Genomic DNA, 13,765 nt, shown 5'->3' on the forward strand with positions numbered 1-13,765 from the left:
GAAAAAAGCCTCCTCCGTACGAGGCTCTATTTAAAGAAGCCACCAATCAGAGCAGCGCGTAGCATCTAACGACAAGCCACTGCAAAGCCTGGTACATTCAATTTGACTTCCATGTGGCTTTCTTGCTTGTACCATAAAAAAGGCCTGTCAGCTCCCTGACGTTTTGAGGCCAAGCCAGCGACGAGACGAGAAAGGAAGAAGAAGAGCGGGAGGAGAGAGAGGTGCAGGCTGAGGCATACAAGCCACGTCTCCCCCGCTCCCCCGCCAATTACTAACTCACACATCGATTCATTGAGGCGGCGAGGTGTGGCGAACACGGCCAGAGACACGGCAGCAGCAGCAAACGGGTGCCAGGTTTACACATTAATCTATACAAAACAATGCTGCAAGTTCACACGCTCGACCTGCTGAAGAATACACCAGCGGGCGGCGGCAGCGTCGGGGACTTCAATCCAAGCACGGCCCACACAGGGCAGCAGAGCGGGGCGAGGCTGACGGGGGATTACCTGTAGGTCAAAGAATTTGCTGTATCTTCTGTAGATGATGTGGGAGGTGTTGTCCGAGTAGGTGACATTGATGAGATACACCTGCAAAGACAAAGAAGGCAAAGTTAAAACTGCAGCTTGGTTTAATCTTTTAAATCTAGAAGACTTGTTCAACACTTCCACCTGAAACAAAAGCGCACAAGCTTGGACTGTGAAAGTCACAAACGCAGCACATGTGACAGAAACGAAGCACCACATAGATGCACACATAGATGCACACATAGATGCACCTACGGTGTGAGGTTCTTTCTCGAGTTGCACAAGGTTGGGTTTCAATGCAACAACAACAGCCTGGCTGAGGGCTGATAGAGGGACGCTTGGTAATGGTGATGGTGATGGTTTCTGTCTGTCCAGCTGCTCTGCTGGAAACAAACTCGCAATCGTTCGCCTAAAGCACTGATGCATCACAGTAGCTGACGGTCATAAAACCGCCATCCAGCCACAGGATGGACGGTGACATCATCCCTCTTTTCCCCGCACACTGACCTGGCAGCCTTTACCCCGCCAGATGAAGCCACGCTGCAGCCCTGAGAGGCCTGATAAGATTGAGATAGAGTCCATTTATCTGTCAAGAGGAGCTAAGTGATGCTGCCATCATCTCTAATCTAATGAAACATAGATAACCAAGGTAACGGATCCAGAGGCCAGGAAATTTTCATCAGAGACGTTAAGAGCAGGTGGGATCTTTCAATTGCTGTTATAAAGGCGCTCAGAGAAGACCTGGATGTGAAATTACTCGAGTGGATAAGCTGTTACGTAACAGACTGCAAGCTCGAGCTGCCGTGGGCACAATTGAAGATGGTCAATAAAACAACGTTTTTCCCGCATAAAGGAGGTTTTGGCGCAGCCCAAAGAGGTTTTAGTCGGCCCCGAGAAAAAATGTTAAAACAACGCCACCGCCAAAATGACAGGAAGTGAGAATAAATATTAAAATCATCTCTGAATGTGTTTATTAGCAATTTATGTGAAACAGCTGTTCACCAAGCAACACGTAAGGCTGCACAAAGTGCTTCCTGTTCCGTGCAGGCCGAATATGAAACACGCTAAATGCAAATACAGAAATGCTGAGAACACCTATTCAGGTTCCTAATGGATGGAAATACAGTGGACAGCAAGTCAGACACAAACCTTCATTACAAATGTTTGCTTAACAGAAAAAAGGCTCATTTTTACATAAAAGTTCACCTTCGTGGTTAAAAGTGACTTTGATTCTTCAAAACTGAAAGTCTTCCACAGCTTGTAGATGCACAGTCTGATTCTCAAAGATGCTCTTTTTGTACCCGATCGTGTGACATGTTGCCAGTTAACTTGATTTGTTTCTTTTTAGTTCAGGTTCAGTTTCCAGTCGTTGCCCCATCACGACGTTTGTAGTTCTCCTTACGTTTAGACAATGAAAGTATTTTGGCTGTGGGAGGAACCCCCGGTCAGACTCGTGGTCGTCGTCTCTGGACTTTAGTTCTTGCAGGTTTGAGGCAACTAAAGCTGCTGAAGTCAAGGTAACGATGGTAACTATGATGAAGAGACACTGACGTTTATCGTGGTTTCAAATCTAGGATGAAGGTTTTTCCCTCTGCTGTTGCCAGAGACGATCCAAACTTCACTTGTGGTGCTGCTGCTGTACTTATAAGCTACATACAAGTAAAACAGCACTGTCACCCAGCCAAAGCATTTCAGTAAAGTGGCCTAGACGCAGCGCAAACAACTGCCTTTGCCTCACGTATAGCATCAAACAGGCGGTGTGCGTTTCCCCGGTGAGCCATTGCTGCTCTTTGTTTCAGCAGACGCCATCTTTTGGGACTGATCTTACGCCGTCACTCCAACCCTCCGTACCTGCCAAGAGTCTCAAAAGCAGCGGCGAGATGAATGAGGTTGAGTCAAAAGCCTCAACGTTGACGCAGGAAGGGCAACAGCCCGAACAAAGGAACTTCCGCAACAAAGGCGGAGGGTTAAAAGGCCTCGCCGCTGCGGTACGTTCACTCTCATGCAAACACGGCTGCTGGCATGCAGAAGCTGCAACTGTCACACGACAAACGTGCACGGTGGGGTGTCGCCACAGTGATTACCTCTGGCATTTACTGCTATGAAAATGTGCTCCCGGGGTCACGCTGAGTCCCAAAAATGGCTCCAGCCACCGTCAGCAACATCCAAGTGTCTGTGTGACTTCTGTAGCGTAACAAGCATTCGTGAGAAGAAGCAAAGAGCTCGTTTTACTGCTCCTTAATATCGAAGAAAAGAGTTTCTGAAGCTAAATCAGCTGCTGGTTGAGGTGTCCTCGGGTAACACGAGGCCTCGTCCCTTCAAAGCTTCATGTAATCATAAATAAGGAAGCAGAAACACAAACATGTGCTCTTGGCAGCACACATCAGACTTGGCCTGAGGGAGGATGGAGGTTCTGCCCCTGGCTCTTCTCACAGCTTATTTTTGCTGAATGACGATTATTTTTAAATTTAAAAACAGTTTATAACAGCAGTGCCATCACTGTGTTTAAGCCGGTGCGATTCAAATATCTGTACCACTGTTAGATTCATCAGAGTCGCTGTGCTCAGTAACAGCTGAGCAGCACGATGAAGACGACGAGGCGCTGAATGTAAAAACGTCTAAATAACTACGGCATCGCTGTCTATATGATTACCTACAGAGTGACGCGATGCTGAACCTGGATGACGGGGTCACCAAAGAAGATCGCTTCATTCCCGTGGCTCAGATTCAGCCATGATAAAGACCATAAAACAACACTCAGACTTCTGACCCTCCCGTCTTTAAACTTTGAGACTCATCAGACCAGGCAAAGGTTTCTGATTTAGAGGAGTCTGCGTGAAGCTTGGCCTCAGTTTCCTGTTCTTATCTGCTGTGCTGTTCAGAGATACCGTAGCTGTAACTAGCAGTCATTTGAGTTACTGATCGTCGTTTTTTTCTCCATCCTGACTTTCTGTTTGATCTTCAGCAGGTCAGCTCGACCTACACGCCTAAAGACGTGAAGTCGTTGCCATTAATGAAGTTTCTACGAACTCAAATCTGATTCCAGGCGTACTGAAAGGTTTAAGTTTAATTAAGTTGAAATGCGATTCCTCCACGACCTTTTCTAACTCAAATTACTTTGAAACTTCCAGGGAAAAAAAAAAAAGAGTTACACGTTCCTCTGGGCTACAAAAGACATTTTTCCCATGAACTTTGCATAATTTGGGGATGTTTTCCGCAACTGTCTAATATGTAGGACACAGCTGGACACTGTCTGCTGTGGACGCATTCCCACTGTTGAGTGGGTTAAGTAAGGGAGCTGCCCTGTCCTCCATCAGTGCAAGTCGATGTCACGCCGACGGGCTTGTCAGGCTGTAGCGTGGAGGTTAAAGATGGGCTGACATCGGTCAGGTAAGTCCTAGAAAAACAGCTCATGATAGAGTTTGGACTTTTCTCTGTTTCCAGAGTTGAAAACTGCAGCGCTGGCATGCTGATGTCATGCTGATGTCATGCTGATGTCATGCTGATGTCATGCTGACGTCAGACAGAACCATGTGACGAGGATCAGCCTGGATGATCGAGTGTGGGAGCAAACTGTGTGCGTAAAGCGAGTCTTTGTCATGTCTCTGCAGCAGTACTTCGACATGAAGCAGCCAACACAGACTTGGATCTAACAGCACGCAGCAGTGCAATTTTACCAAGTGGCTGTGTGTAAACGAGTGCTCTATAAACTCCTCTGACCTTAATGGCATGCCAGACTATCATCCTCCCATCATGCATCTGGACCACTCAATTCGACTCGGATGAAAATCCGTGCTGAGCTTAAGTGTAAGACGTGAGCCAGGCGGGAGGATGTGGACTCAGTGAAAGGATCCAAACCCCAGAAGCAGATGGGCATGTGATGGCAACCGCAGTGAAAAACACAACCGACGAGGTCCCGGGTCTGCTCGAGCCCAAAATATCACGCTTTAACCGAACGCCCTCCCACTCCCTGGAATAAACCGCACACGCTCGGCCCCGCCGCTGCCGCCTCTCAGGATAAATCTAGCAGCAAACATCGTCTGATTGGCTGCTAATTACATTTGTATCATTTCTGTTTGCATTTTACATGGTAGCTGCATTTTCCAGACACTCATGCAACTAAAATAAGGCGAGCTGAGATGACTCAGAGCTCGAGTCCGCCCAGTCGTGAGAGCATAAATGCCCCGAATCAACTGTTTGATTGACTCACTCAAATGTCAGTTAGGAAATAATCTGTCTGCCTGTTAAATAAATGCAAATCTGCAAATTAACTCGCATACATTTTTCATCACCACAGACAGGGAGCTAAAAAAGCTGCGATTGCTGCACAGCAGCAGGACCAGGCATTGCTGCAAGGCCAAAACCGAGGCTGAGATTTGTGTGAGGTGGCCACATTAAAACATCTGCGTGATCTCGGGGTTTCTAACAGTGAGCTGATAATAACCAGGCCTGCATCTGGAAACAGGAAGGAGTTTGACGCTAAAACCACGAGATTAGGAAACAATGAGGTGAGACTGACGTGAGAAACAGCCCACAGCTGCTACAGAATAGGAGAAATACATAAGATATATATGTAAGAATAGAAGCTTCTCATCAGGCGCCACAGCACTGACGTGTTCGTCCTTCAAACCAGTCAGAAAAAAAGATTCATAAAGAGCGTAAACAAAAACGTGGGGAAAAAACTCCCGAAAAACGAGGCCTGGGAGGGAAGCACGTCCCAGATAGGAAGAAAAGCACTCACACATCTGCTAATCCCACAGAGGGAGAGCTGCTTGAAAACAAAAGTTTTATTCATGCTCTGAAGCAACGACAGAAACACGAGTTCTTACGACTGAACAAATTGGACCTCTGATTATTTCATCGTGTTCGTCTGAACCGGTTATGAATATTCACGCCGAGCTTACAGCTCGCTTTATTTCCCCCCGCCTCGCCTCTGTAGAGCGCTCCTCTAATTACCAGGACGTTAAAATAATTCATCGACAATCGCAGATCATGGAGAACGTATAAAAACACAAAAACAAAACTTACAGCGTCGGAGAAGAGCCAGGACCCAGCCTCGCCGTTTCCAGGACAAGAAGGCAAAGGAGCCGAGCTCTTGGTGGGGCCCTGAATGTGGGCCCAGCCACTAAATGCGCTGAACCCCGCCTAAACTATATTTAAAGGAACTTATAAAACAGACGGGCGGCATGCTTTCAGACCATCAAAGAAAAAAATCGAGCTGGAAAAATTCAAGTCTTTCCACATGGAGCTGGTCTAAATATACTCGAGTCTAATAGGGTCACTTAGTCGAGAGGTTAGCAACTGACGGTAAAGCTTTAAAGCTGTTTGCTGACAAAAATGTCAAAGCAGCGACGCGAACTGTAGGACAGGCTCATTCTCGAGCCTCTGGAAACCCCTCCACAGATGCAGCCAAAGCTGTGGCCTTTAGCAGCCACGCAGCAGGACGCCGCAGCGATGCTTCGAAACTGTCAGCGAGCCGCTTTGAAGGGGCCCGGTCACGCCTCGCGTGCCCGAGCTGCGGCCGCAGGAAGTGTCTGCTCAGCAGGTAAAGTCCTGTGCACCTCTGAAGCCTCCTTAATACAATTGCACAATACACAAGAACAATTCTCAAGTTATTCCATATTAGATTCCAGCGAAGTGAAAAAGCAGACAAGGTCGTGCGCTCAAATAAATCACTCTGCCAACGCCGCTTCAAAGGCGGGCCCTGCACGGCGGATTCCCGGTTATTGAATTTTAGCTGGTCTCAGTCTGAACATCGGCGCTCGTGTGAGAAACCCAGAGCAACGTTAGACGGCTGACAGCGCCACAACCCAAGTTACAGACGCGCTGGTCGCAAAGACTTCACAACCTGTGCAGCCTGACGGGCAGAGACACGTGAGGTCAAACTAAAAGCAGGGACAGCACGGAGCGAGCCGCTGTTTCCACGGAAGATCACCGAGCCTTCATTTGAGGCCTGAAGAGATTCAGCACATCAACAGGAAACCGTAAGACGAAGAACAGACAGAGCAGCACGAGTCCAATCATGTTCCTCCTCTCCCTGCTTTGGGCTTCCTGAGACGTCAGTGGCACAGGGCTGTAGAGCGTCTGCAGGCGCTGGAGGTAACCTGTGAGGAGCACGTCTGATTTCAGCTGCTGTGGGGAATCTCTGCAGAGCCCACGTAAGAGGCCGCCATCACTGCTCAGCTTTATGCTTGTGCAGGCGCAGTACTGTCACGTCCTGGTGTTTTATATCATATATATGTGTTTTATATCATATATATGTGTTTTATATCACAACTATTCTTCCTCATATTGACGATTGTTATTCTCTTCCTGATAAATTCAAAAACAGCAGAGAAATAGGAGCAGGAAACACACAGCATGTCTTTATCCTGTCTTCCTTCTCTCACCCCAACCAATCACAGCAGATGGCCCCGCCCCTCCCTGAGCCTGGTTCTGCTGGAGGTTTCTTCCTGTTAAAAGGGAGTTTTTCCTTCCCACTGTCGCCAGAGTGCTGCTCATAGGGGGTCATATGATTGTTGGGTGATATTGTAGGGTCTACTGTACAATATAAAGCTCCTTGAGGCGACTGCTGTTGTGATTTGAAGCTGTATAAATAAAACTGAATTGAGGAGGAACCAAACGTTACTGAACAGGCCAATCACAGTAGTGATTCCCAGGGATGTGCACGTCAGACTACCAGCACACCTGCGCTTTAATCTGACAGGTGATGTCTGTTGGCTTTGTCTGCAGCTTCCTGCTGATAGCTGCTAACCGCTGCCTCTGGAAACCAAACTGATGGGAGTTTATCTTCCAACTGCCAGCTACAGCAACAGTCTAAGTCACTGGATTAACTGTTTAAACTGACGTATTCGTGTGACTGAGTCTAACTGCTGCTGTACTGTAGCTGATTGCGCTCAAATATTCCTCGTAAAGTCATCCTTGTGCTTTGGGAGAGAAGCAGCATCTAATTCTAATAATGTTTTAACCAGTTTCCCTGACTATCTGTTAATCTCATGAAAAGAGCTGCAAGCCAACTCCATCTCCCTCCGTCACTCCGCCTGCTCGCTCACATAAGATCCAACCGTTTCCCAAAGAACAAAACCAAAGCCAGCACCGTGCAGGCCACACATGATGTCCACACGCACGCCACCTCTCATCAGCTCCAGTTATGACGTCATCGCCAGGAGGTGTTCACACACGTGCCTTCACCAAAAACGCAGTCGTCGTTCTTTCCTCGATCATCAAACGCACGAAAACGACCCCGAGGTCCTGGTGATATCAGCACGGCATGACGGCGCCCGCCTCAAACGCGCTGACACCAGCCGCCGCCCGCTGCTCAACAACCTCTCCCAAACAAAAAGCAGGCGGCCTCGTAAACCGTCGTCTTCCCAGTTAGAGGCGAGTCTGGAAAAAAGGCGCTCTTTTTACTGAGATATCAGCCTGTGTTTGATAGGCCAATAAACATGCGAGTGTGGACGGCCCTCTGAAGAGATGTTTTACGGCGCCAAATAACAGCGTCTTCCAGCCTGGGCCTCGGCGCAGCGCAGGAGTCTCTGGAAAATGAAACGTTATGGGACTGGGACTTGTAGGGAAACAGAAGCTTAAAGTAAACATGGCCGTGCCCGGCCTGCTTTCTCTTTCATCACCTCCTCTGCTGCAAGTACACAAACCCTTTAAAAAAGTGTGTGTTTGATTCGTGTTTGCGACTCAGCGGTCCAGTTTCCCCTCTGACAAAAGCCGGGCTGTAATCCCCCCCTCCCCTCCCACAGGATAAGCATTTCCAGCTGGTTTCACAAACATTACAAATGGGATTCAGTGTTTGCCACAGATTGTGTCTTCCTCTCGTCTTCTCCGCTTCCCTCTCGCCCCGCCTCCCACTTTTCTCTCCTCACAGTGACTCGCCTCGTCCCTTGAGACCGGGTAGCTAGGGAAACTAGGCCACAGACTAGCCCGCTGAGACCGTGGAGCTCCAAACACAGTACGGCTCTGAGAAGAAGCTCCTCTTACGCCTTCACTGCACACACGAGTGGCCTGGATCGCGCTCAGCAAGCCTTCCTATAGAGCAGGACCGATTTGGGAAGCTCGTGTTACACGACTAATCCACTCTAAGGGAGAAAGAGCCCGCGCTGCACTGAAACCGTGTCTATATTATCAACAGTAGACCATTAATTCAGTGTCTCCGAGCACCTGCCTGTGGGTGTATTTTCAATTAGCCTGCTAAGAATAATTATTTGCTTTCCGTGTGTGTTTTTGAGGAATAATTTGACGTTCTGAGGAGTGCATTTATTCGCTTTCCTGCCGAGAGCGAGCTTAGAAGACTGATCTCCTGTCTGTGTGTTAAGTATGGAGCTGGAGGCGCACAGAGATCAGCTTAGCTCCAGTTATTTTCATGCTAATGAGCACAAACACTGCAGACAGGAGCAACCGGCCAGCCGAGCTCCGTCCAAAAGCAGCGGGACACAGGAGACGGTGACTTTTACCATCCTAATATCTTAAACTAAGCTAAGATAGTGGTTTCCATCCCTGCTTCTTAATCTGTCACTTCTATGTTTAATGTATCAGTGGATAAGGCAGGACAGAGCGAAGATCTGGTGCAGTGACAGCTGACTACATCTGCACCACCTGGTTTTCCTGCCTTTATCCCAACAGAACAGAAGTAAAGGAATATTTTGTGTGTTTTTGAAACTCATCCATATGAGGAGATGTGGCTGCTTTGACTGAAGTGTCACTGCAGGTAAAAGTAGCTCCAATCAGGTCCAACGGATGGCTCCACACAGGGTGGTCGTCTTCTTTTGGGTCACCACAGCAGAGCCGTCGCTCGTCCCTCCATCCCTACTGTCCTCCTCAGTCACACCAGCCCACGAATCTCCTGTGAGGTCTTCCTCTTTTCCTCCTGCCTGGCAGCTCCTTCTTCATCGTCCTCTGTCCAGTATATCCACCCAGAGTCACTCTGACGGACTGATCTCTAACCCTGTCCATGCTGCTCACTCCCAGTAAACATCTGAACATCTTCCATCGTCTCCAAACCATCACTGCAGCTCTCTGCACCGTGCTAACCCTAGCTAGCCCTAGCTTAGCTAGCATTAGTACTAACTTAGCACTCCAGCCCCATCTCCAAACATGCTCACTCCTGGTTTTCAGAAAGCTAAGACGGTGGCAGCCAACTGGTGACATTGAGGCAGTTGCATCTTTTATTTACAGTCTGTGTGCACTGCAGAACTGTGCTGCGACGCTGGACGTGTCACGTGCTCCTAAACAGGCCTTAAATGATTGAAAACAAGGTTTTTTATCTTCCTTCGTTTTCTGCAGCAGGTTCGTTGTGTCCCGGCACACTGAGGAGAATAAGTGCGCTAATTGTGTCCACATATCACTGAGCCTAAGGGCCTGCAGGAATGTAATTGCATATGAGCAAGATCGTGTTCCTTTCATGGTGGTCATTTATTTTGACTTGTTTATGAGCTCGAAATAGGATCTGAAGCGGGGATGTGAGGTGCAGAGCTCCGGCACAAACTCTCGCTGTCACGCTTATAACAAGTGTGGTATTGATGAGCGAGGCCACAGGAGGTGAGCTTCAGGAAAGTAATAATAACCACTGGAGCCTGTCACGAGGGTTCGCTTGGTCCAGAAAGTGGAGAATAAAGTGACCGAGATTCCTACAGGAAAGAGGTTTGATGCAACGAGGCCTTTAAGAGATTAAATACAACATTAACAGCAACTGGCTTTTTTTTTTTCAGCCAGCACATGACTGCAAAAAGGATTATTACAGGTTATCGAGGGTGAACCGATCTGGCTTTCACACGAATAAAATCAAGCCACTGTGCACAAACCTGCTCTGCACATGCTCAGTGCGGAGCAGGGTCATCTCACTTTGGCACGAGCTTTCAAACAAAGAGGTTTAATGTACAGAATTTATCCTCTCATGATTTGACATCAACTTAAACTTCAGCTTCCTGGTTAAAAAAGAGCTTCTTCTCCAGACGGAGCCGATAGTGACGGCCGTACGAGATTTTATCACGGCTGCGATGTCCGACACGTCGAATGGCCTGTCAGCGAGGACGCGCTCTGCTCGAGATTACTTGAGATTACAGACAATAACAGCTCACCGAACATCACCGTAAACTCATTCGGTCACTCGGTGAGAGCACACTCCTACAAACTCAGGGGGAGCTGAGCCTCCTGCACTTTTCTGATGAGTGCAAGTCAGAAGGTAAAGCGAGAAGATCCTTTTAAATAAGAAGGAACCGCTCTGTGAGTCTACGACAGGCCATCTGACCCCTGGATACGACGCACAACGATGTAAGGTTTGCAGCACAAACACAGCAGAGAGAGCAGCAACTTTATCGCCGTCCTCTTGCATTAAACAGAATCTGGTTTTGTTCTAGTAGCAGCTGCTCGAACACAGCCGTGAGACACATGGAGCGAGCAGATTATCATGTTTACCCTGTGCTGAAAGTCTCCTGCTGCTCCTGCCTGGACATCATCTCACAACACATCCACCCAACATCCACCCATCCATCTACCATCATCCTCCACTTATTCATTGAGCTGTTACAGGCTGAGAGGCAGAGACCCTCTGTACAGGTCACTCTACAGTAACTTCTAATAAATACTGACAGCTGTTTGTGTGACAAAACCCAGAGCTACAAAGTGCTTCACAAACACAAATATATGCGTTAAAACGAGATTCAGAAAGGACACATTGTAGAAACAGTCTGATTCAGTAAAAGGACTAGATGCTACACCCTGCATCGCTTTAAGTGGAGAAAATCTCCATCAAGAACCAACAGCAGCCTAACCCCACACGACGAGGACACATTACTGTAGTATTACTGGTATTATCTTCACTGTTGCAGCGTTTAGGCGCTGCTCGCCTTTCCTTGTGTGTTTGAAGTCATCTGTGAGTTCTGAAGGAAAATGCTGCTTCAAACGGAGCACCGGGGTTGGGGGCTTCCACCACAGGGAAGTCATCAGGCTGAGACATGAACATCTGCAGGAAACTTCTTTTAACTGGAGCATCGTTTCCTCAAGAATGAAACAGATTCTTGACAGAAGTAAGAGGAAACGCTCAGCTGTCTGTAAAGGACGGTAACACGGACTCGTTACCGTGAATGTGTCATGCTCGTGAGCACAGCTCCCCCCTGAAGGTAAACTGTGGGTACAGTGTCTCCACAGTGATGCCCGTGTGTCCACACTGCACCAAAGCATGTCAGGAGCTCAGAATAACAATGAAGCTGATGAGCAGAGGCAGCAGGCTGGCTGTGTGACAGCTCACCTGTGCTGCCCGAGCTCCGGCGCCTCCTTCGCTTATAGCAGCAACTCGAGCCGAGCTTAGCGGCTGTTCTCCCCCAGCAGCCAGGCCGCACGGAGAGACGGCTAAACGCTGCGTTTAGGAGCCACACTGTGACTGTGAACAGGCCGGACACACACACAGGGACACAGACACACACACAGGGACACACACACACACAGACAGACACACACAGGGACACAGACACACACAGACACAGGGACACACACACACACACACACACACATAGACAGACAGACACACACAGGGACACAGACACACACACACACATACAGAGACAGACACACAGGGACAGGGACACAGACACAGACACACACACACATACAGAGACAGACACACACTCGTGAGCGGGACCAGGTGCGGGGGTGCAGGTGACTCACGTAGTGCTTGGACGGACTGCGCCTCTTCTCCACGTCCACCACCTTGACGTCCAGCACGGTGCGCAGCTGCATCTTCACCCTGCAAAGGCTCTGCATGGAGGCGCGTGCGTGCGGCCGCGGGGCTCCGGTCAGCTGACTCTTATCACGGCAGAGAAATCACCGCGCGCATCGCCGGTGTCGGCTAACGGTTCGGCGCTCCGTACTCGTGACGCAACCAGCATCCGATCCGACCCCAAACTTATCGACGGTCCATCTGAGCGCGTGCCCGTGAGCGGGTTCGCCTGCAGCCTCCACAGGCTGAGCCGGCGGCGGGCGGTCACCTCACAAACGGAAACGACGTGCGGCGGCTGCCTTTGTGTCTGCGGTCTGCATACCTGGAGCTGCCGGCGGAGGGGGGCGGGGCTTCACGCGCGTCCTCACGGCTGAAGACTAGAACGAGCCGGTACCGGCTGCGCCTCCATCCCGCTGCCCTGACACGGAAACCGGAATCTGTACGGCCACCCCCGAGCGTCCCCCTCTCAGAGAACCGGGAATGCTGTGGACACCTGGCAGCACGTGCGGCTGGGAACGTCACAGGATAAACACCACAACCACCACTGTCCCACGCAGCGGCAGCTTTCTGGCCGGAGACACGCGCAAGTGGAAGTATGGATACAGATGTTTCACTGGCGACCAATCAGCGGCCGCCCCTCTGCTCCACATGAAGGAGCCAATTAGTGACTAAACACTGCCCCCCTGCGCACGCAGCAGCACCTTTAAAGATGCTTTTTGTGATCCCGCTCTGCAAACTGCAGCTGCAACTCCCAGCAGCAGGGGGCGGTGTGGTGCCGCTCCACGTGTCTCATGAATGCTGCTGTTTAACCTTTGATGTTACTTTTGTAACATCCTACATCTCCTCAAAGCTCTTCCCCAGTCCGCGCGTGTAAATAAGACTAACCTGGTTAAATAAGTTACTCTGACTCACTGTGTGCGCCACCCTGTGGTACAAAGTGGTATTACACCACAGCGCTGCAAGGTCCTAGTTTGCTTTCCGGAGAAGTTTTCAGTCGATTTTTTTTCACAATCTGATGATAGTTTCAGTGTATTTAGAAATAAATAAATTACTTTTAAAGATAATAATTTACCTTGAAAACACTCAAGTACCTCAAAATGTTTGAAATCACTTTTAAAAAAAAACACCCTCTCATGTCTGAGGCTTTGCCGTAAGCAGGAGCACATCTGGGCAGCTGCCTGGAAGCTGCAGGTTTCCAGCTGCAGGGTCATCTGCTCCGTGGTAATCTAATTACATTTATAAGGCTAGATTACCAAGCAGGCAAAATGCACAAATCTGCCCCAGGCGTTTGAATCCTCGGAGGCTTCAGGACCTGTGTGTCTGTGGGAAAGAAACACGCATCTCTGTTGAAAGCAGCGCTTCACCAGTTTCACATGATGAACTGGAGCCGTGACAATGAGGCCGTTGTGTGTTTTTGCTGTTTTGGCGCCACAGGGATGTTTCCAGGGTTTCAGAAAAACTGAAACTCTGAGCTGCTGTGGAAGTTAGTGAAGAATGTAGGAGACAAACTTCAGTCAGG

General features: G+C 49.1%; 1 protein-coding gene across 6 annotated transcripts in view; it reads right to left on the minus strand.

Annotated features, from left to right (window-relative positions):
- The window catches only part of LOC120734624 (SH3 and PX domain-containing protein 2A-like), a 96,758-nt gene extending 83,441 nt beyond the window's left edge, over positions 1–13,317 (minus strand). The window contains exons 1-2 of one of the 6 annotated variants that reach the window (XM_040033546.1): positions 12,195–13,317; positions 507–587 (exon numbers count right to left, since the gene is read on the minus strand). In XM_040033546.1, coding sequence (XP_039889480.1) covers positions 507–587; positions 12,195–12,290 — 177 coding nt within the window. In that variant the 5' untranslated portion in view covers positions 12,291–13,317. Of the gene's footprint in view, positions 1–506; positions 588–1,730; positions 5,522–5,552; positions 6,939–12,194 lie in introns of those variants that run through there. The other 5 variants (XM_040033551.1, XM_040033540.1, XM_040033545.1 and 2 more) reach the window with 5 other exon arrangements.
- Between the last annotated feature and the right edge of the window lie 448 nt (positions 13,318–13,765).

This window comes from Simochromis diagramma, unplaced genomic scaffold (assembly GCF_900408965.1).
Source record: "Simochromis diagramma unplaced genomic scaffold, fSimDia1.1 OVJJ01000571.1, whole genome shotgun sequence".
Taxonomy (NCBI): Eukaryota; Metazoa; Chordata; class Actinopteri; order Cichliformes; family Cichlidae; genus Simochromis; species Simochromis diagramma.